Source organism: Drosophila erecta, unplaced genomic scaffold (assembly GCF_003286155.1).
Source record: "Drosophila erecta strain 14021-0224.00,06,07 unplaced genomic scaffold, DereRS2 tig00000000-arrow-pilon, whole genome shotgun sequence".
Classification (NCBI taxonomy): Eukaryota; Metazoa; Arthropoda; class Insecta; order Diptera; family Drosophilidae; genus Drosophila; species Drosophila erecta.
The window spans coordinates 1,354,114-1,374,855 of record NW_020825194.1 but is presented as its reverse complement, the minus strand read 5'-3'; the positions used below and the strand labels follow the sequence as shown (position 1 = coordinate 1,374,855).

The window sequence follows — 20,742 nt, the reverse complement described above, 5'->3', positions numbered from 1 at the left end:
TTTCTGGGTGCATTTGCATATTATGAGCGCCAAAAGACTACTGATTCTTTGTCTTCTTGGCGCCAAATCGGATAATTGATGGTTGTCTCAAATGGATTTGGTTACAGTTTGGGAAAGACTTAAGCCCGCCAAATATGTAGATTTGCTTTTTCTTTCCAATTTCTGAAATGTTATAGAATGTCTGATTTTACATAAGTGCGATTCGTGGATTTGTAACTCTTTAGAGATTAGTATTGTGGTCTAGACTTCAGAGGTTTGAATGCGGGTGTGTTGGGGACTTCATGAAAATGAAGCCCAATTCCGAGGTAAAGCAAACTAAACCTTCAGTATGATCACATTCAAGTATATTTTACAAGAATGTTCCTACGTATTTGTGAAAACATGTGTTCTGAACTGCAATATTTCTGCTGCACCAGATAGCGACAAGCAATAAAACTGAAACAAAACACTCATCTAATGACATTTCGGGTCTTTCCCATCAAAAGTCTGGCGCGATTCATAATGACCAATGCGCAGGGTCAGAGGTAAAATACCTGGGGAAATAACAAGGGAAATAGGGTCGGTCTCGGTCTTCCCTCAAAGAGTTTGCTCAATGCTCAATGAATTCGGACCGGCGGCGGCAACTTTTGGGCCATAAAAGCGAAGAGCGGGAAATTTCCACCTCCAGCATGCAAATGAAGTGAATTTCCCAGCTATTTAACCCTTTCAATTCGCTCGAACCTCGCATTGCCATTAGCTGTGTGGCGTCTTAACCCTTTCTTCCAAGCCGTCGAGCAATTCATAAAAACGCAGCGAAAGTGGCATAAAAATCGAAGCCAACCCGAACAGTAGCTACCTGCATTCTTCGAAGACAAAAAGGTGCTAACTCGTCATTAAGACGAATAATCGCTACCTAAACCAAAGCCCCATAAAAATCCTTTCGCTTTTCGTCCTCAAAGAACTTTGTTAAAAAAAAGTCGCAAAAATTCTGGGAATTTTTTTATTCACTTTTATTCATCGGCGACCTTGAATGGCCGTTGGGTAGGCAGTGGGTGGTTACCTGGCATAGGGACGCGATATATAGACTGCTATATTCGGACCTGCCGCTGACTGCTGTTTCAATTCTTGTGGTGGATTTAGCGTTAATCCCCCGGATTAGCGACTCGCCGGCGTCCCGAGTTCATTAAGCAAGGGAGCTGATAGTTGGTCTCAATGAAAGGAAAGGGGAAATTACTGCACACTCAAACTTCCTAAAGTCGTATATTCCGTAACTACGACTTGATGAATGACAAATTGCTTTATTGCCACAATCAAGACAGGTTGTATCTAAGAACCCGATAAATTCATAAGCTGTATTGAATATTTTAGCAATACAAAGTTTAAACACTTGGCTTGCAGTAGCCTACAGTTTCCAAAACTATATACATTAACTATTACGAATTATTGTTCGTTGTAGTAAGTGCAATGACTAAATTCGTTTGGCTTGGAACTTAATAAATATAAAAATTATTTAGAACGTGGGAAGATCCGACAGATGCAGCCTCCTCATCTGCATACTCATGAGTTCCCACAATTATAATTACTCCAAACTCGTTGAACGGTCAAGGGAATGCCAAAAATTGATATGTCATCGTCATCTGGTTTAGTAGAGCATCCTCCCCCTTGGAAGTCCAGCTAATGATCGGAATAGCAGCACACGCAAGCGAATTCCCATGCAGCACACCTGAGTTCCAATTAAACACCCCCTACAGGGCAGCATCATCCAGGGGTTGACTAGTCCAATTAGAACCCCTGCCGAAGCCAGCAACCCCTGGCGACTGTTGATATCATGTCAAGCATTTTATTGATCAAGTTACGCATCCGTAATACGAATCGAAATATAATTGCTCTTTTCAAGTGTATATCGTATATCAAAATGAATTGCATTTGCATCTCCGCCCTTCTACAATCGAGTCCGTTCGAGCAGAGAGCTGTTCCCACGTTCGAGGTCCTGGATCAGGATCACATGGCCTTAGGCGTTGGTGCGTAATCGCACCAGACTTACAGGATCTTGCTTAACATTATTAAGTACTCGTCCGTTGCTGGGACCTCGTACAATGTCTTTCTTATGAATTGCTGATCCCGAAGACAGAAAAGCTTGATCTAGCACCATCCCGACCAGCGTGCCTTTTCCAGGCAGTCGCACTCCCGCGATCTAAAGTCCGTAATCTGCTTAAGCGGCGAGCTTAAGTCGAGGAATCGGTGGGTCCTTTGGGACTTGGCAGGACCAAGAGAGATTAGAGGCACTGGCCACTTGAACCCTGTAGGCTCTCAAAAGGCAACGCCTAATCTGGCTTAGCCGAGGGAGCTACTATCCCAAATGGCTAGCCCCAATTTCAATACGTGACCTTTTCAACGAATCTAGTATACCCTTTTACTCTACGAGGAACGGGTATAAGAACTCGAATGACGGCCGCATCAAGCTGGACAACTTTTCGGCCCCCCTGCGTATCAATATAGCCGACCATCGCCGGCAGACCCCGAGTTCCAGCGGAGCTATCGGAGCTCCCCTAGTCGGTGGCTCCCAATGTCTGGGCGGTTACGAAAAAGGTGGTGGCGGAGGGAAGCCCGCAGCAGCAGCAACCATCAAATGTCCAACAGCAGCCCCACCCAAAGCACCACGTCCATCAACTACAACCGCACCACTCGAGGTGGCTTCAATAGCCGTGGTGGTAGGGGTGATCGCGGTGGCGATCCCGGCCATGGGAACGGAAATGGCAATCGCTACCAAGGAGGAGCTCCACGTCATTTCGATGACCGCGAGGATCATCAATCGTCCAGCAGTGGAGGATTCCAACGCAATCGCAACTTCAACTTCAATCGGTAAGAAATGGAATGCCAATCAAGTATTCATTCAAATTCATTTTCCAGCTCCATGAACAGCGTGGCGGAGGAGGTGCTATAGGGGGCTCAAAATATTTTTGAACATTTATTGATAAGAGCAGTGTCTGAGCTGTGGACTGATAATTTCATATTTTTTTTAATTGTTTTTCTTATTAAAAGGTATAGGAATATATGTAGAGCACATATTTATGGTCGTATAGTCTGCTTGATCCAGCTTTCCAAGTAAATAACATTTGTGTAGAAATCAGTTATGTTGGGTATGCAAATCAAACCAAAGGTAGCTATGCCCCCAACGACCCAAACGCCCTCTTGGAATGCCATCAGTGGTCCTCCGGAGCTCCAAATGCAGCCATCGACCTCCTTCGGACCAATGGCGCACAAATGGGATTCTTGCAGTGTATTCCAAGGGGGGATTTCGGAACGACAGCTGTCCAAATCCACGCCGGTGGCTTCAAATTTCAGCTGGACGAGGCTACCAATCTGAGTCTGGTTCGCTACCCATGCTGCCCCGGTAAACTCCTGGTGGGATTTCCAATGTTGCACACCCACAGTCGAGGGCAAGCAAACAGGTCGAATGTTTGGCGTATAGGCGACCTCCCTCTGTAAGCGGATCAGACCAATGTCATACTCTGAAAAGCCGCGTGTGTAGTTTTCATGTATGTGGATATCCTCGACCTCAACTCGCTGCATTCCATTGCATTCCAAGCTTCCATTGCGGCAATCCTCTGCGGCAATAGTGCCGTGCTCTCCCAATATCACAGAGACTCTGAGAAGATAATAGTTAATAATAAAACCATAGTAACAGATATAAGGCTGCTTACAGGTTTCCGAAAGATTTCGACAGGCATCGAGCTGCTGTTAGAACATATCGGTGATTGATCAGTGATCCCGTGCAGAAATTGATCACAATCTTTCTCTTTGGAATATGGTACTCTAATACCACCAACCAGGGGAATTGCGTGTGCACAGATGCACCACCACAGATGGACCGATCGGGAAGCAAACTAGAATCTTCGCGAGGGATTTGGTCAGGCGTCCTGTTGTAGTCCTTATCCGAAGTGCAGCAGGCGAAGATGGTCTCGTTGCTCTGGTCTGATTCGCAACGTGAGTTTCGAATAAACTCTATCTCGGACTGTGTAAGATTACTCTTCACCAACACCGAATGCAGGGGCAAGCACAATTTAATGGGCACACACCGTCCTTCTGTCTGGTTGGGATTCCAACAAGTCTTGTCTGCGAGCAACCACAAATATAAAAAGCAATTTCAATATTATTTGCGTGTTTATTCCTCTTTATAAAAAACCCAATGTTCGGAGGAATTTTCACTTTGTGCACTTACACCGTGAAATGGCCTGGTTATAGTTAATCAAAATACACAACAAAACCGCTGCGATCACCTTCATTGCGATTTCGACTGAACTCCGCAAAGCTCGACTACGATCTGATCGATGAACACGAAAAATTTGGATGAGTCGGATTTTAATAAAGATAAGAGGTTCAGCGAGAGGTTCAGATTGCTGGGCCCATAGATTTGTTATTGACAGAATAGACCGTTGGAAACCAAAGTAAAACAAGAACAAAAGTTTTAATGGCAATAGAAATTTTAAAAAGTGCCACGCCCAGGCAGTCTTTCCCGGTTTGTGGGCGTTAGAGTGGCTATTGCATCATTTAACAAAACTTGCGCTGACTGACTTGAGAGACCGTCAGACGGACATGACCAGATTGACCCGGCTATTGATCCTGATTAAGAATATATATAATTTATAAAGTCGGAAACGTTTCCTTCTGCCTGTTACATACTTTTCAACGTATCTAGTATACCCTTTTATTCTACGAGTAACGGGTATATAAAAGTAACGATTATATAAAAGAAGCATTGTTTCGTGTTCTTAAAATAATTTTGTTTACTAAACATTTGGACCAAATGCATACACTCTTTGAAAAAAGTATTGTAAGTAACGTTCTTTACAATTAAAACTGAACTCCACAATACTTTTTCAAACGTCTTTTTTGATAGAATCTGGAAGTGATAGGTATTTTTTAAATGCATATAATTTATATAGAAAATACTTTGGTTAAACATTAGATATTCCGATAATTGCCTTCTATGGTAGAACTGAAATATATAATGTAGTTCCTAAAATGGATTATAATTTATTATAAATTTTTTGTTTAGTAGATAGTGAATACATCGTATAAAAAATGTATGCTGAAATCATATATGGGAGTTTCGAAAATTGGAAAAACTCAATATTGATCTTAATGTTCAATTTGATATCTATCAAAGTCTTTGAATTTATCATTCCCCTAAACATTCATATGGTTGCATCATAAAAACCTAATTACTGAATGGAATGCGCGGTATTCAACCCCTGCTGCAATCGCCACTCGAAAAGGACTCGCCTCGGAGGACTAGAAGCGAACCCACAGGTACTTCACACAAATCACAAAGCGGCAATAATGGCAGCGCCATAAAATACTCGGCCATGGATATGGAAGGATATCTCTTCATTAACAACTGTCGCAGGACTGCTGATGATTCTCTGCTGCGAGAGAGGGTAGCAGAAGGACGAGGACTTCGCGAGAGAGCAGGTAGCGAGTCCTGCGGAAAAGGGCCATAAAAACCTAAGGAGTTGAGAATGAGAATGAACGACGGCTGCTGCGTTCCCTGCTCAATGAATTTTTCGCAATGGCAGCCTGCCGCAGGATCGAAGGATTCTCGTGTGGAGAGCGAGAGAGGATTTGCGAGAGAGGGCATTAGAAGCAACCCTCGGCCGAGTTTCGACCAATGAACGCGGAGTTTGGCTACCTAAGGGTGATCGACTGCTCGATGAATGGATTTGGCCGGCAGGACTATTAAAACGCCGTCGGTCCTCACAGCAGACAACACAACCCATCGTGATCTCAGCGAGTCCACATCGTAGCAACCAAGGATATATCGAATATATCACTACCCGCTATACCACAAATCCATCCAAATCCATTTTGTCCATCAAAACAAAAATCCAAAACGTCTCAAGGACACTCCTGCTTAGTGCCAAGTGCCAAGTGAAGTTCAATTTGTGCAAACGTTTCTACAAAAATCGCCAAAATTACGCCCCACATCGGTATGCAGTCGTCGGAGGGTTCACCAGACATGATGGATCAGAAATACAACAGCGTGCGCCTTTCGCCAGCGGCATCGAGTAAGTAAACATAGCTAGCAAATTAGATACGAATACAAATAGAGAAGAAAGCAAACTTTCTAATTTATTAAACTATGACAATCCTTTACTTATGAAAACTTTTCCCTTTTCTTGATGTTCCAGGTCGCATTCTATACCATGTGCCCTGCAAAGTCTGCAGAGATCACAGCTCTGGCAAACACTACGGCATCTACGCCTGTGATGGCTGCGCCGGATTCTTCAAGAGAAGCATCCGGAGATCCCGGCAATATGTGTGCAAGTCCCAGAAGCAGGGACTCTGTGTGGTGGACAAGACGCACAGGAACCAGTGCAGGGCTTGCCGGCTGAGGAAGTGCTTCGAGGTTGGAATGAACAAGGATGCAGTGCAGCACGAACGGGGGCCCAGGAACTCCACTCTGCGCCGACACATGGCCATGTACAAGGATGCCATGATGGGTGCCGGCGAGATGCCCCAAATACCCGCCGAAATCCTAATGAACACGGCCGCCCTCACCGGCTTTCCTGGAGTACCCATGCCCATGCCTGGCCTGCCCCAGAGGGCTGGTCATCATCCTGGTCACATGGCTGGCTTCCAGCCGCCACCATCGGCTGCCGCTGTCTTGGATTTGTCCGTGCCACGAGTGCCCCACCATCCGGTGCATCAGGGTCACCACGGCTTCTTCTCGCCCACCGCCGCCTACATGAATGCCCTGGCCACTCGGGCACTGCCCCCCACTCCTCCTCTGATGGCAGCCGAGCACATCAAGGAAACCGCGGCGGAACACCTCTTCAAGAACGTCAATTGGATCAAGAGCGTGAGGGCCTTCACCGAACTACCCATGCCGGACCAGCTGCTCCTGCTGGAGGAGTCCTGGAAGGAGTTCTTCATCCTGGCTATGGCCCAGTACCTCATGCCCATGAATTTCGCCCAGCTGCTGTTCGTTTACGAGTCCGAGAATGCCAACCGGGAGATCATGGGCATGGTGACCCGCGAAGTGCACGCCTTCCAGGAAGTGCTGAACCAACTGTGTCATCTGAACATTGACAGCACCGAGTACGAGTGCCTGAGGGCCATTTCCCTCTTCCGGAAGTCACCGCCGTCGGCCAGTTCTACAGAGGATTTGGCGAACAGCTCGATCCTGACCGGAAGCGGCAGCCCGAACTCTTCGGCCTCTGCGGAATCCAAGGGTCTCCTGGAGTCGGGAAAAGTGGCGGCCATGCACAACGATGCCCGGAGTGCGCTGCACAACTACATCCAGAGGACCCATCCCGCGCAGCCCATGCGATTCCAGACCCTCTTGGGCGTGGTGCAGATGATGCACAAGGTCTCCAGCTTCACCATCGAGGAGCTGTTCTTCCGGAAGACCATTGGTGACATCACCATTGTCCGACTCATCTCCGACATGTACAGTCAGCGCAAGATCTAAACAGTACAAGTATATAGAGGAGAACCTAGACTAATCGCCGCACTCGAAGTGCCTTCCAAGTGCTGGGAACTGTGATAATCTCGGAAGAAGCGCTTTGGACAATACTCGATCAGTGAAATCAACGATTTCACATATCCAGGAGTCGAGCCTTAAAATACAACACATACAACACTCACCTTAATACCTTAGCTTACCAGAACTTGAAGTAATCTTAGCTAAAGTCTCTCAGACCATCCACACGTGTTTCAAATTGCATTCGCAAAAGTTTAAACTTTGCCTGTTAAATACGCCAATCGTAGCTTAGTTATAAACACTTTAGTTTTAAGCGCATACAATTAGCTTTAGCTTTGGAAAAAACTTATTCAAAATAAACCTAAAGGTTTTCGAAATGAACATTAAATGGTATTATTTGGTGGATATATAATTTGGATGGATATTTTAACTTCGATTTGGATTATCACAAGTAAAAATTTGTTTCTTTAATGCTTACCCTAAAAGATATGATTTATTGATCAAAGGGAAAAGAAAACAGCGTATTTTTTATTCATAGATAAAGCATACATTCTTTAAAATAAGTTAATTGGTTGCAAAGAAATTAAATGTTTAATAGTTTAACCTCCCAAATTATAATTTTAAAGAAAATGTAAATAAGCTGAAATCTTAATCAACTTTCTGATGTGTTAGCAGTGTTATGCCAAACATGGAGTCATGAGATTACACACGGAATTATCATACTTTTTATGGCCATTTCGTGAGGATTTTCGCATCTTCAGAAACGACAAAAGCCACCGCACAGCGCAACTCAGTTAATCACAAATGAATAATGCAAATACTGGAACAATGAAACATTAGATCGCAGAAGGAAACGCGTAAAAATTAGCATAGTTTTTCTGCATGAGCAGACCAAAGTCGGCATTAATTTGGGAACCTGAGGGACGCAGTGCAATGGCCGCCCCAGTTTTGATATCCTTTCGCTCCCGCCCTGAAATTCGAAAAGTTAAAAAGCAAAATTCACTTTTGTGACTTTGTCGAGCGGCGTTGGATTGTTGGATTGCTGGCAGGACCGGGCACGGGGTCCGGGGATCTGGGATCGGGGATCGGGGATCGCTCTGCCGGAAGGACAATTGAATCCTTTCACAATGGCCAACCAACGTGCAGCCGGAGGTAAATGAGTTTTCGCCGGCGAAGGCTGAACAAACAGTTGCCAAATTGTTCGAATTGCGTTGGCCAAAGTAAACAGAGATGAGTGTATTCCACTGACACACATCCATGGCAATAGCGATGAGGATGTGCAGAAACCTACCCTAACGGAGAGTCCAGAGCCCAAGCCCGATTCCAATCCAAGCACGGCACCCAGAACATCCTGCGGGGATTGGGATTGGGAATTAAGCATGCTTCGTTGGTGCTGCCATTTCGACTTTCGCCAAAGGACCCTGTGTCCTGGGTGCCCGCTCGGTTCACTCGGATGCTGTTGAGCGCGGGGTAACAAATTGTGATATTTCTATTTCCCTGCGCTGTTGAGCCCTTTTAAGTCCTAATGGCCCTTTATTATCTGCCTTTAGACTTTTAATAGACTCAGGCACCAGTACACAGCAACGCAGAAACGCAGAGAGCAGCACCCGAGAGTCCTTTCGGTGTATGTGTGTGTGTGTGTGCGTGTGTGCGTGTGTGTGTTGGCCTAATCCTCATCATTCTGTCATCAGTGACGTTTTTCTGCACATTGTTGTTTGGCCATTGTTTGGGTCTTAATTTGCAGTTTTCTCTTGTCGTTTTTGCACTCTCGCCGGCTAGCAAAGGATTTTCACATTTTTTTCACTTTTTGATTTTTATAATGTCTCTTAAGGACGGAGACCATCTTTAAGACGACTTGAACGTCGGGTGTGATACTAACATCGGGCTTACTTTATAGGATTAAAATCTGCGAGAAACTATATCAACTGCGAAAAATGTTACTAAAATTATATTTTTATATATTTAACAAATAAAATATTGTTTTTGAATAGAGTACTGTTAACAATTACTTATTAACCTAGCCAAGACGGAAATACCCAGACTTATATGAAGTCAGCACTTTTCTTTCAATAGTCCTTAGTCTTGAAATTAATCTCAGTTTGCGAACGCTCTCCCCTTAGATTAGACTCCATTTAATCTATTTGGAACTGGAAGGCGGCTTGGACTAGGACTTGGACTATCTACGCGGACTAACTTGTGCCTCACTTGAACTGCATTAAATCCGCGAGCTTTACCTGCCGAAAGGGGGTGGGAACTGGCTCATCTGGAAGGAAACTCAAGTGGCTGGCGATCCGAAAATTCTGGGGAAATTCGGAACAAGTAAGCAGGAATCTGTGGGATTTTGTATAACGCGTTTAATTCATAGATTTTCGTTGATTAAGTAATCCCCGCAAAGGGCTCAATGAAGGCGACCGTCGGCCGATTAGCGCAGTTCGCGTAAGTGGCTTGTACCGAGTTTGTACCCGAAGGCAGGTGTGGGTTAACAGGTTACGGGTTTCGCAAGCTTAACCCATACAGGACCTCTCTCGCTCCCACCTTGAACTCGAGGCTCTCCTCCTGTCTGTGATCCTTATCCAGGCGCAATTACCTAGCGAAACAAAAATATGAGTATGCAAATAGATTTTAATGGCCAGGATTACCCTTTTGCTAAATACCAAAATCCTGGCCGGGCGGTCTGCTCACCGCAGCTCCTTTGTTTTCAAATGTAATGAGAATGTCTCTAAGCCAAAATATTAAACATCCGTTTGAGCCTGGCCAGCACATACCCATACATCGCCAATGTATATACATACTCGTACACTGCAAATCCGGCTTCCGATTGTCCGAGTTGTTTGTACCTGAAGTCAGGACTTCTCTCTCTCTATCTCGTCCTGCGGCAAGCAAAAGTCAAAGCGGCGTTGTTCTTGTAAATTGAGTAGCTCGATTTATCGCCAGATCAATTTTCTATATCTGCCGCCCAGATAAGCGGGTATATAATTGTTACTGTGGCTTATGCGCTGCCGACTAAGCCTGGTTTTGGTCCTGGTTTTCGCTTCGCTTCTTGCTCTGAGCCTTACTTAGTTCCTTAAGTTCTGCTTAACTTACTTTAGTGGGCAAATGGCAAATTTGAGGCGGAAAATTCTACGAAGTTCTTTGTATTTGCATACACATCCGTGGCGGCATTGTCTTTGACGCTTAGTCGCATAATTTGCCAGACAAAACGGTCAGCGGAGTAGAGGGCCAATGCACTGAGGAAAACAGTTGATTTTTAGTTACAAATTGTGCTTTGATATGTATTTGCAAATGGTGTGTTATTTTTCTACTCTTCATGGCATTAAGGTAAAGGTAATTAATACCATTACATGTACATTTTGTACACCCTTTTGTTACATAAACGACTAGCACATAAACGACTATAACGACAGCGATTTATACTCAGAATTGCGCGACTTTTAGACCTCATTAGACACAGCACTTCCAGCACACCAGCTGGTTTTTTATAAGGCTGTCCTAGATCATCACCACTGATCAATGGCATCCAAGGCGATTAGGATGAGCACATCGCGTTGCAGGATCATTGAAGCGTGGCATCATCGAAAGTACTTTTTGCACTGGTCCCGCCATTGTACGAGTATCTGCCCCTTTTTTATGCCCCTAAGTACTTGATGCCCAAGTCTAAGACCCTGAAAATCTGTGCACATCCTTTTGATTGTTGCCATCTGAGTGCGGGACAATAGTCGTGGTTTTGCGACGAGTGGACCTCCTGGAGGTGAGAAAAATATTAAGGGCAAATCCGCTGAGCCGCCGATCTGGCGATCCGGCGAACAATGTCCTCGAAGAATCTTGAGAGCAACTTGCGTTTAACCTCAAGAAAGTAGCAATTGCCCGCATTATTTCGATGATCGACGAGTCCTTTGAACGAGGGATGCAGTTCGCTGGAAACTCCGTTGGCAGCAAAAATATATATTGACAGACTAACAAGTGTTATACGATCTGCGACAGTTTTTTCCGAAGCAAGGGGCCTCGGTTCAAGGACGTGCAATCAAAAGCTGGACCACCGCGACTGCAACATCTTGTGTGTTCCCCCGACGATTTCAAATTGAATAGGGGCTCGTCCGCTGAGAAACTTTTGCTGCGGATGGAATAAATGGAGGATCTGTCTCACGTATATTTTTTGATCGGGATCGGAAGTGGTGGAAGCTGCATCTGCAGCCATCTGATGGAGATGTGCCTCCGGGCGTAATCTTTGCGCAGCCTGGTAATTGAATTTGTTGCCTTTTCATTTGATGTTTTCTTTGCATAACAAAGCGGACCGCCGTTGGCCTCCGGGCCTGGACAAAACGATTGCGTAGATAGTTTTCGATGGGGTTGTACGTGTATCTTTCCGGGAAAAATGGCGACCAACTGGCATTTAAGGGCGTTGCACATCATTTAATTAAGCCGTCGCACGAAGCGAAGCTCTCCCACTTCCATTTTCCTGGTTTTGGAAAAGTTCGGAACTTTTCAACTTCCGGTCAAGAAAGCAGGTGGCCGGTCATCAGGTGCATCCCCGAATGAAGCCATTACTACGACGGGGTCACGCGATGTCCAACGGCCATCCATCCAACAATCCTGGGAACTGGGCAACTCTTCGGGTTCGGAGTTGACCAGCAGCGGTGAAAAGTGAAAAGCCGTCGCGTCATCCTCGTCGATGGGAGGCCATATGTCATCGTAACGAGAACCGATCAACCCTGAGCTACTGAACTAACAATAGCTGTAGGGATGCACCGCGAATAAAATAGTAAAATATTAATCTTTAAATTAGGTAAAAGTAGCTTAAAAAATCGTTACATTTCTCTCCACTCCTTGCTCGTTGTGTTCTTCAAAAGCACCCCTCCAAAATGCCAGGTTCGTCTCTCAGTGTAACAACCCTGCCCTCGCATTCCGCAACAGTTCGATGAGAGCTCGGCAAATATTGAAACAGCTCCCATAAAGGATCTGGCTCGAAGGGGAAGAAGGGAGTGAAGGGAAAGGACTCGCCACTTGAGAAATGTAACAAATCGACTTTGACAAAGCTTCGACCTCAACCTCAAAAACTCAACCTCGACCTGGGAAATCGCGAAGTCGCCAAACACAAACTGTCGCTTTCGGTTTCTCGATTCGGGTTGAGTTGTCGGTGGTTCTGGGCACTTTGAAAGTTGTGAAGTGGCCACTTAACACTCGAAATCGGGAACGAGCTTGCTACACGTCACTCACACCATCACCTCATTAGAGTTTTCTGCGCTCCCAGGATACAAGGATATGTGCGCAGGATGTGCGGAGCGCCTAAAACAAAAGGGGTAGTTAGCGATTTGAATTTGCCAGCGAAACGCTACAAAAATGCAAGTTCAGTAGTTCGAAACTGAAATCGGGATATTGGCAAACCAATTTTTGAGGGCTTTTGTTTTGCTGAACGACGCGAGTAAGCCACAAAGGATCAACAAGGCTCGAGAATTATTTTGTAGGACCAGCAATTGAACCACTCCAAATGAGTCTGAAGTGTTGAACCCGGCGATTGTAAATTAATTTTCCAGCGAGCACACTACTTTGTCATACAAATGTATTTTAAAAAACAATGAAAAGTGGCTGGATAGGAAATTCAAGGAATTCAAAAAATGTTATTAGTAACTATTAGTTGAAATAGTTAGCCTGCATTTTATTTAAAATTGTTTTAATTATCTAAGATACATTTTTAAGCATATATACAAAGTAACGTTTTCATGAACAATCAAGATTTCACTGAAAACAAAAGACTGCCATAATTTTTGCCACATTTTGAAAACCCGCAGAAAGGACATAAAGATTTGGGCGACAATGATCGAGTGGTAGCCCAAACATTGGATGGTTGTCCACATTTTGTTTTATCGCCAGCTGTCGACAGCAACAGCAACAAAATCAACTTCAATTTCGTTTTTACTCTGGTGATTTTTCGCTTTTTATCGAAGCCATTTTGTCAAAAAAAAAGGGATTTAGCCACTAATCCGTAAATGGGACAAGTTCGGGGCAGAAAACACGATGCAGAGGGCGATTGAATGTATCTGCGGCTGCCTAACGAGCCTGCCGCCCAATTGGTGTCGATAAAAATATAAAAAACCGAAATGAGAATCAGGGCGCGTGATTTCTGACATCGCAATTGACAACCGAGAGGAACAACAGCTGCTGAGTGAGGGAGACAGCGCAACGCTTTCAATTTGCTTCAGGAGATTAGGGAGGCGGACCAGCTAGAGCCACGACGGCACATCCACATTTAAGCGCTTACATGGGAACTAATTTCTGAAGTGCCCTCGAACACTTCATATAATATTTGCATCATCTGCGGCAAGCGGCTGGGCGACAGCGACAACCCGCTGCGGGGATTAGCACTAACGCAAACATGGCGACAGTCAAAACCAAATCCGAAGCCCTATGGCACCCAAAAAAGTATCTGACGGATACGCGAGCTGTGACTGACTCGCCGTGGCTTGTCAGCTTCACTGTGGCTTGGCTACAGTGGTCGAAAGTGGTAACTCAAGTAGTTAGTAAAGAGTTCATAGTTCAGAGCATTTTGTGGCCGGTCCTTGCATTAATATCAGGAAATATGCTCGTTAATGTGAGATTAATGCAATTAGTAACTCGCTGTTTTTTTTGGCCATATGTATTTATGCATTTATGTCTTCATAAATCGTTTATTTTGGGTAAAGCTACTGGTTGGTATTTCGTATATAGTTTCAGCCCACTGTGCGTGGGGTGTCTTTGGGCTGCGCGTGCTGTGTTCCTCCTGAGCAGCTTAAAAAACAAAAAAACGCTGGTCGGACGGACACTGTTTACCGTGCGGATCACACTTGAGGGCCGGGTCCGTTGACAAAACGGTTAAGTCGGCGTTTCGAAAGCGCCGGTCCATGACATATTCTATTTTTAGGGGGAAACAGGCGCGCGGGGGCTGGCAATTATAATGTGACAATGTCACGTGAACAGCAGCAACATCCTGATGTCCTACATTCGAAGGGTACGAGTATATTCCTTGTGCGTATAAATACGTTATATATGAAGAAAGGTGCTTTGTATTCCGCAGAGCTGGAACCACTTTTTGTGCGCTGGTCTGTTCAATTTTAATGAGAGAATGAGCGAGGATGAGCAATGAACTGTTGGCCCAAAGTGCAACTGTTTCAACTGGTTATGCTATAGGACTAGTTCTCCAAAGGGGTGGTTCGGCCAACCCCTCTCCATCCGAGCCCAAAACTCATTTGCGCCCCGCGATTTGTTTGCCGGCTATGTAAATTGTCACATTATTGTCATAATTCTCAGTCCTGGGAAATGGAAAAGCCATCAGCGGAAAACGCCTATGACATAATTTGTGCTTTGTTGTGGTTAATTGTCGTACTCACATCCGAAGGGCGTGAGCGTATGTAGGAGATTAGTCCGAATGGACAATAATGCTCTAAAGTGCTGCTAAACACTCCAGCTACTGGTCGACTGGGTCTTAAAATATGGCTCAAAAGTGGTGAATATTGAGATAGGCTGGTTTCGATTAGAGGTCTTTGAATATGATTATAAAAATGCAAAATAAACGGTTGGTTCTTTATGGAAAATGTAATTTGAGCTATTCTTTCAATTCAGGTCATCATCTAACTTAATCCAATTAAACGAAGCCAAATTTGAGTTGTTGTTCAACGAAAACATCATGTTTCCCAAGATGTTTCATGAGCCGACATCGAGCATCTTTCATAACAGTTCGCCCCTATCGATGACGAGCATCTTGAGTAACCGTCCGAGCCAATTAACTCGACGCCAATGATCTGTGAAATCGCGCAACGCAGAAGCCGCTGCCCGAGGAGATCTAGATGCAGAATCCCTGAATCCAGATCCACAGGATCCATAGGATCTGGAAGAGCTCCGATCATCTGGGCGGATTCTGCGCTTTGGTCTCTGGCCGAGACCCGTAATAATTGAAACCAATTAGCTTGGAAAAACCTTTTAATTGTGTGCTCAATGCCCGGTCTTAAGTAAATATTTTCATGGGCGCAGGACAATGCGAGGATGTGAGAACATGGCAATGACCAAAATAATCCTGCTCCGTCCGCTGGATATGTTGTAGTGAATGTTGCCAGCGAAAGCGGTAAGAAGAAATTGCCATATAATTGCCAGGAAAAAAGCAAGACAAAGGCGGTGGAGAATGGAAAGCATCAAGACAAAAAATCAACCGCAGGCATTGTCCGCCGAAGAAAGAAACTCAAATCCTGGTCTTCACGTATTCTCTTCTCTTTTTTTTTTTTGCCAACTGTCGATGGCTGTCAAAACTCGTGTGGGTAGCTGGAAACATTGTTGCAAAATCTTGCACAGGCCCAGGAAATATTAAGGGGGTCCATTCTTGTTGATTTATTTACTTTTTGATTCTCAACATTTCTTGGCAGCAGTTAATTGGCCCGTTGTTGTGTCAGTCAGGCTAAGGATCAGGATCAGCGCTAAAATAAACAAATTTACATCGGAGACTTACGAGCTCTGAATTGCGACAGTTTCACGTAATCAGGAAGCGATGAGCTCTAGCCCATCATTTCTTATTCCTTTTCGTTTAGTAGCAGTTTTCAATGGTTTTTATCGGTGAGCATTTGGCAATTTCATTGGCCAAATTCTTCGGCTGTAACTAGCCAACTATTCGAAATGTTTCGGTTAACAAATTCGCAGCTAATTCTACTTTAAATGAACCCATGCTGCTTAAGTTTTGCGATTGGCATATCATTACCGCATGCCGACTTCAGTTTTTAATTCGGCTCTATACACTGAGCAAAGTAACAAAGTATTAAAAATGGAATATAAGCTATGAGTATATCTGTGGACTGTACAAACTTTCTAAATCAAACAGATCCATTAAGTCATCTAACTCAAATAATAACCAAATTAATAAAATATATAATTGCCTATACTTATGTCTGGGTTACATAACTTATTGCTCGATTTAATACAATAAAGTCCAGTTCCTCAGTGTCCAAATTTTGGATTGTCTTGAAGTCGCCACAACAAAGTGGTAAGCATAACAGAGTACCAACAAAAAAAGGTAGCCAGAAACGGTAGGCTAATTAAGCACTTTGAGCCGCCGCCGCAGACGTGGCCAACATCTAATCACCAGTGAAAAAGGAGCCGAAACGCTCGAGTTGAGTGGCTCAGAAGGCAGTTGAGTTGAGTGGAGGTGAGGTCTAAATATCAAATCGATTACAAGTGAGCCCGTCAAGTGGACGGGTATATTTTTCGATAATAATTTAGTGCCGTGTCATGAGAGCGGAACTCGCCGGTACTTGGCTTATTTGCTTTTTATTTCAGGCTGTGTGCTGTTTGTTTATTGGCTGTCAAATTCTTGCACTTTGACGTTTGACATTGTCCCACAAATGGTGCACAATCAACCGGAATTTAATGCCCATTTTCAGGGGATTGTTTGAGCGATTCCGATTTCGATTTGTCGAAATGTCGCCGCTGCCAACGCAATTAATCGTTCACTTGTTTGCATGTCACACCGAAAATAAACCACTGAAAATAAACCCCATCTGATGTGACATTGAAAATGCGATTATGCATGGATACCATAAGTTGGTTAATAGCGTTTTGTCAGCGCTGGTAATTAATGTGTAATGTGCGTTGAATCATGAATCATTTTCGCCAATGAATAGATGTCAACATCGTTTTAATTGTCTCATTTGTGAACTGACCTTCTTGCGATCAAGCCACGTAGCTGCTGTTCGTTTGCAGATATGATATTCAAAGTATCTCAGATTTTTCTTGGACTTCGCTTAAGTGTTGCTTGGAAGTGAAAAAGTACTCCTTCCCCCCAAAAAGTGAGCCGTAAGTTCTTGGCCCCGCAAGATAAATGATCAGGGTTCAGTGCACCAGCTTTTCGACAAGGTCAACAATTTGGGTGGCTGCAAAACAACTTTCGAAAAGTGCAGTAACTACAACTGGATAGTGGCATGCCACATTTCAAGGACAAGGGCAGAAGATAATTCACGAACGCCACAGGATGCCGATAACCACTTCTGGTGAAGACCGTAATGATGGGCTTGAAATTTTCATACAATTTTTAAGAGATGCAACTCGATGGTTCACTCGGACTACTTAAATTAAATATAAACTAAAAGGGCATTTTTAAGTAGAACCTGTTATTTTTAGGTCTTATTTAATAAGATTTATTTAATTTGTTGGTAGTAATGACTATCTGCTCAATTTAGATGACTATTGCACAACGGAACTTGATTTGGTTGATTTGCACTTTTGTTCTAATTCTATTTGTTTTTCTCAGTTATTCATTTTCCGCTTCCTTTTCCACCTCACTGGCATTTTGACGTCACTCCTTGTTCGATTTGCATATTCGCACACTGCGCAGACCGCCGAACCCAATAATCTGGCCCCCGAAATGCGGAAGTCTGCGAATGCATTGCGAAAACCGCTACGCATGCGAAAAACTCGTTTTCCACCGCCCTCTTCGCTCCCCGCCCCTCTATAAAAATACGCAATAACCCATGTAAAATGACCTTGATATTGCCAACGGACCCATGCGTGTGTGTGCGTGTGGGGAAACTGGTCCAGTGGAGCTATATGCTTTAAGCCATATAAACCACGTTAGTTATGCGACACTTAATGGCTTAAGCGGCTGGCGAGCACTGTTTTCTGGGTAAAGTTGCTAAGCCGGACGAAAAGTCAAACGGTAAGCGAAACCATAAACCATGGCCAGGAAAATGGAAATGCGATGTGAAAATTCAGCAGATGCGCAATTAGCGGGCACTTACACGCCAGTTAGGAGTGTACAAAGATCGAGTTACACGTTCATAAAGGATGAGCGATTGAAGTCGGATTTGGATAAGCAGTATTTGGGTAAATACACAGGCAAAAATATCATCATATCAAGTAAAGGAATATTATACGAATTATTTATACAAAGAGGATTAATATGAATTATTTTCAAGGAAAATAGGAAATGATTGAATGATACATTGGATAGCAGCTCGTGTACTCAAGCGTTGTTTAATATTTATCCTACGGCAAACACGAAATTTTCAACAGTGTACCCAGTTGTCTGACTGACTTTTGACGAGTGTGCAGGGTCATCCGTGAATAAGCTATCAAATCACCATCTCCCCATCTCTCAAAGTCCTTATTTCGCTCGCTCTCTTTTCCACCAGGAATAAATGGATCGTATTTCCCGACGAGTTTAGCGAGTTTTGGTTTTGACTTCTGATGGAAATGGAAATGGAGATGGAGATGTAGATGGTGATGATGGAACCGATAAGCATTTAGCATTAAATTTTTGTTAACCTTCCGCGCGCAGTTGACTCGCTCGATTTCAGAGAACGCTCGACTGCATCTTGAATTACAAATAATCGCAATTGTCTGCCCATATATCTCCCTGCTCCTTTTCGCTTTGTTCGGGTGGTAGTTCCTAGTTTGGTCTGGTCTGTAGTTCTGAATAGCAGCTGAAATAATTGAGAGACAACGCGGAATTACGACAGCATGGATGTGGATGAGGAAAACGCTCAGCTTTGCATGATGCATCCCCTTCCTGAGGGCTCAACCCTCATTATCTGTTCGCCGATTGTGATTAACTCGACCAAAGTGAAAGCCTGACAAATAATGCGCTGAATGGGAACGTCGGCCATCTCTTTCTGGCCGCCGGAGATGACGGCGCAATCACAACAGAAATAACAACAAAATCAACCTCCTGATACAACTCCCTCCCTCGAAATTCTGGGTGGCGGTATCGTCGCATCAGGCAAACGCCTCAAAATCGAAATGGAAATCAAAAAGGCAGCAGCCGAGAGGCCAGCGAAGAAGGACGCTTCGGGAGTACAGTGGCCGCTCGAACATGACGGATTTTGTAAAGTAAAATACCTATTTTACCTATTTTTAGATAAAAATATAAATTATTTTAAGAGAATTTAAAGAATTTGAAAGATTGGATTGTTCGATAGTTTAGTAACTTAACTGACGTTAAACGCTCCATATCTAGGGATATTTAAAGTAGCGGAAATTCTAGAATTTCCAGTTTCCGAGTGATCACTGTAGCTGCACCGTTTCAACCCTCCGACGGGCACACCCTCAAGCTAATCCGGCCATGCCCAACTGCTCAGCTTCACCTTGGCTCCGCTGCTCTTGCCACCGCCTCCTTTGCATGGAGTTCGCACACAAGTATATATTCCGGAGCTGTATGCTGTATGCTATATGCTATAGCTGCTACTCCCGTTGTTGTTTGTCAACTGATTTAATTTCCTCCTCCCTTTTACCGCCTTCTGTGCCGATCACCGCCTCCTGCGGCGAGAGGGCGTTCTCCGTTTTTGGCCACACAAACAAACCCGTCGGATAATAATGGTGGTAATGATGATGGCGATGTTCAGACGATGGCGACTTGCAAAAGGGCAAGTAACTGTGTAAATGAGAGTGTTGCTACTCGAAATCTACGACCCCATGCGGCTACTTTGTGTGCGAGAGTGTGCCGGTGTGTGGAAATCGCTCATTAAAATATGAAAAACCGATTTGCATACCTAAATGCTCTAAGTCTCTTAGGTCCATGTTCACATGATGAGAAATTACCGAGTTTCCCTTTAAGAAAAGTTCTTGAAACTTAAAATGAATACCTGTTCCGATGGTTAGTTATTCTGAAGAATAATTTAACGTTTGCATTGTTAGATCATAAATAATGCCAAAAGTTCTCTGCAAACATTACGCAAAGTGTGGGGCGGTGAGGCGTGGGAGTGGGCGTGTGGCATGTGGCATGTGGCATGTGGGTGGGCGGCCAAGTGCTTTGGCCATAAACAAGCCCAAACAATGCCAGACATTTCAAACACAATAAATAATTGAAGCCAGCGCAGAGTCAACAAGTCAAACACATTGCCGTAACTCTGGCGATTGTTGCCAAGCGCTTTTGGCCACACCACAAAGTCCAGCTTTTCAGTCCAATCTAGATATAAATCAACTTGGCCATGCACATGCAGAATGCAAATCCAGCTAAAAGCCAAACAAACGGCTTTACAACTTTACAACTTGAAGAGGGGAGTGAAAAGTTAACAACGCTCATTTGGCGAATTTCCCAAGATCTGTTCGGATTTTCGGCAGAGGGCGACCGCCCAGTTATCCATCACAATCGACAGTTTCCACGGTCTTTTCACACTGCAAAAAAATGTGGACATGACATTTAGCTACCAGACAGCAAAACAAACTTGTAATCATTATAAAAGCACATTCTGAATTTAACCATATTCTTCCTCAGGGTGTTGTAGTTACTTTTTATACCACTTTTCTGTTTTGTAGTTTTGTGTAGCCGC

At 44.2% G+C, this 20,742-nt stretch overlaps 2 protein-coding genes across 2 annotated transcripts; one reads left to right on the top strand and one right to left on the bottom strand.

The window, feature by feature from the left end:
• Window positions 1-3,048: 3,048 nt before the first annotated feature.
• Window positions 3,049-4,265, bottom strand: LOC6555128 (spaetzle-processing enzyme). The gene is made up of 3 exons (XM_001981111.2): window positions 4,202-4,265; window positions 3,684-3,954; window positions 3,049-3,628 (listed from the first exon to the last, which is right to left on the bottom strand). Exons 1-3 carry the CDS (start codon window positions 4,263-4,265, stop codon window positions 3,049-3,051), a joined length of 915 nt encoding a protein of 304 aa, XP_001981147.2.
• Window positions 4,266-5,719: 1,454 nt separating this feature from the next.
• On the top strand, window positions 5,720-7,844 carry LOC6555127 (protein tailless). Its single transcript, XM_001981110.3, has 2 exons — window positions 5,720-6,047; window positions 6,171-7,844. Exons 1-2 carry the CDS (start codon window positions 5,972-5,974, stop codon window positions 7,451-7,453), a joined length of 1,359 nt encoding a protein of 452 aa, XP_001981146.2. The 5' UTR covers window positions 5,720-5,971; the 3' UTR covers window positions 7,454-7,844.
• The last annotated feature ends 12,898 nt before the right edge of the window (window positions 7,845-20,742 follow it).

What these genes read in the sequence shown, in the direction of transcription:
- LOC6555128 (XM_001981111.2), bottom strand. Translation starts at nt 4,265, where the DNA reads ATGAAGGTGATCGCAGCGGTTTTGTTGTGTATTTTGATTAACTATAAC. An exon ending in TAACCAGGCCATTTCACGGT is followed by an intron (nt 3,955 to 4,201) that starts GTAAGTGCACAA and finishes GTTGCGAATCAG; the next exon opens with ACCAGAGCAACGAGACCATC. An exon ending in TCGAAATCTTTCGGAAACCT is followed by an intron (nt 3,629 to 3,683) that starts GTAAGCAGCCTT and finishes TTATCTTCTCAG; the next exon opens with AGTCTCTGTGATATTGGGAG.
- LOC6555127 (XM_001981110.3), top strand. Translation starts at nt 5,972, where the DNA reads ATGCAGTCGTCGGAGGGTTCACCAGACATGATGGATCAGAAATACAAC. An exon ending in CCTTTCGCCAGCGGCATCGA is followed by an intron (nt 6,048 to 6,170) that starts GTAAGTAAACAT and finishes TTGATGTTCCAG; the next exon opens with GTCGCATTCTATACCATGTG.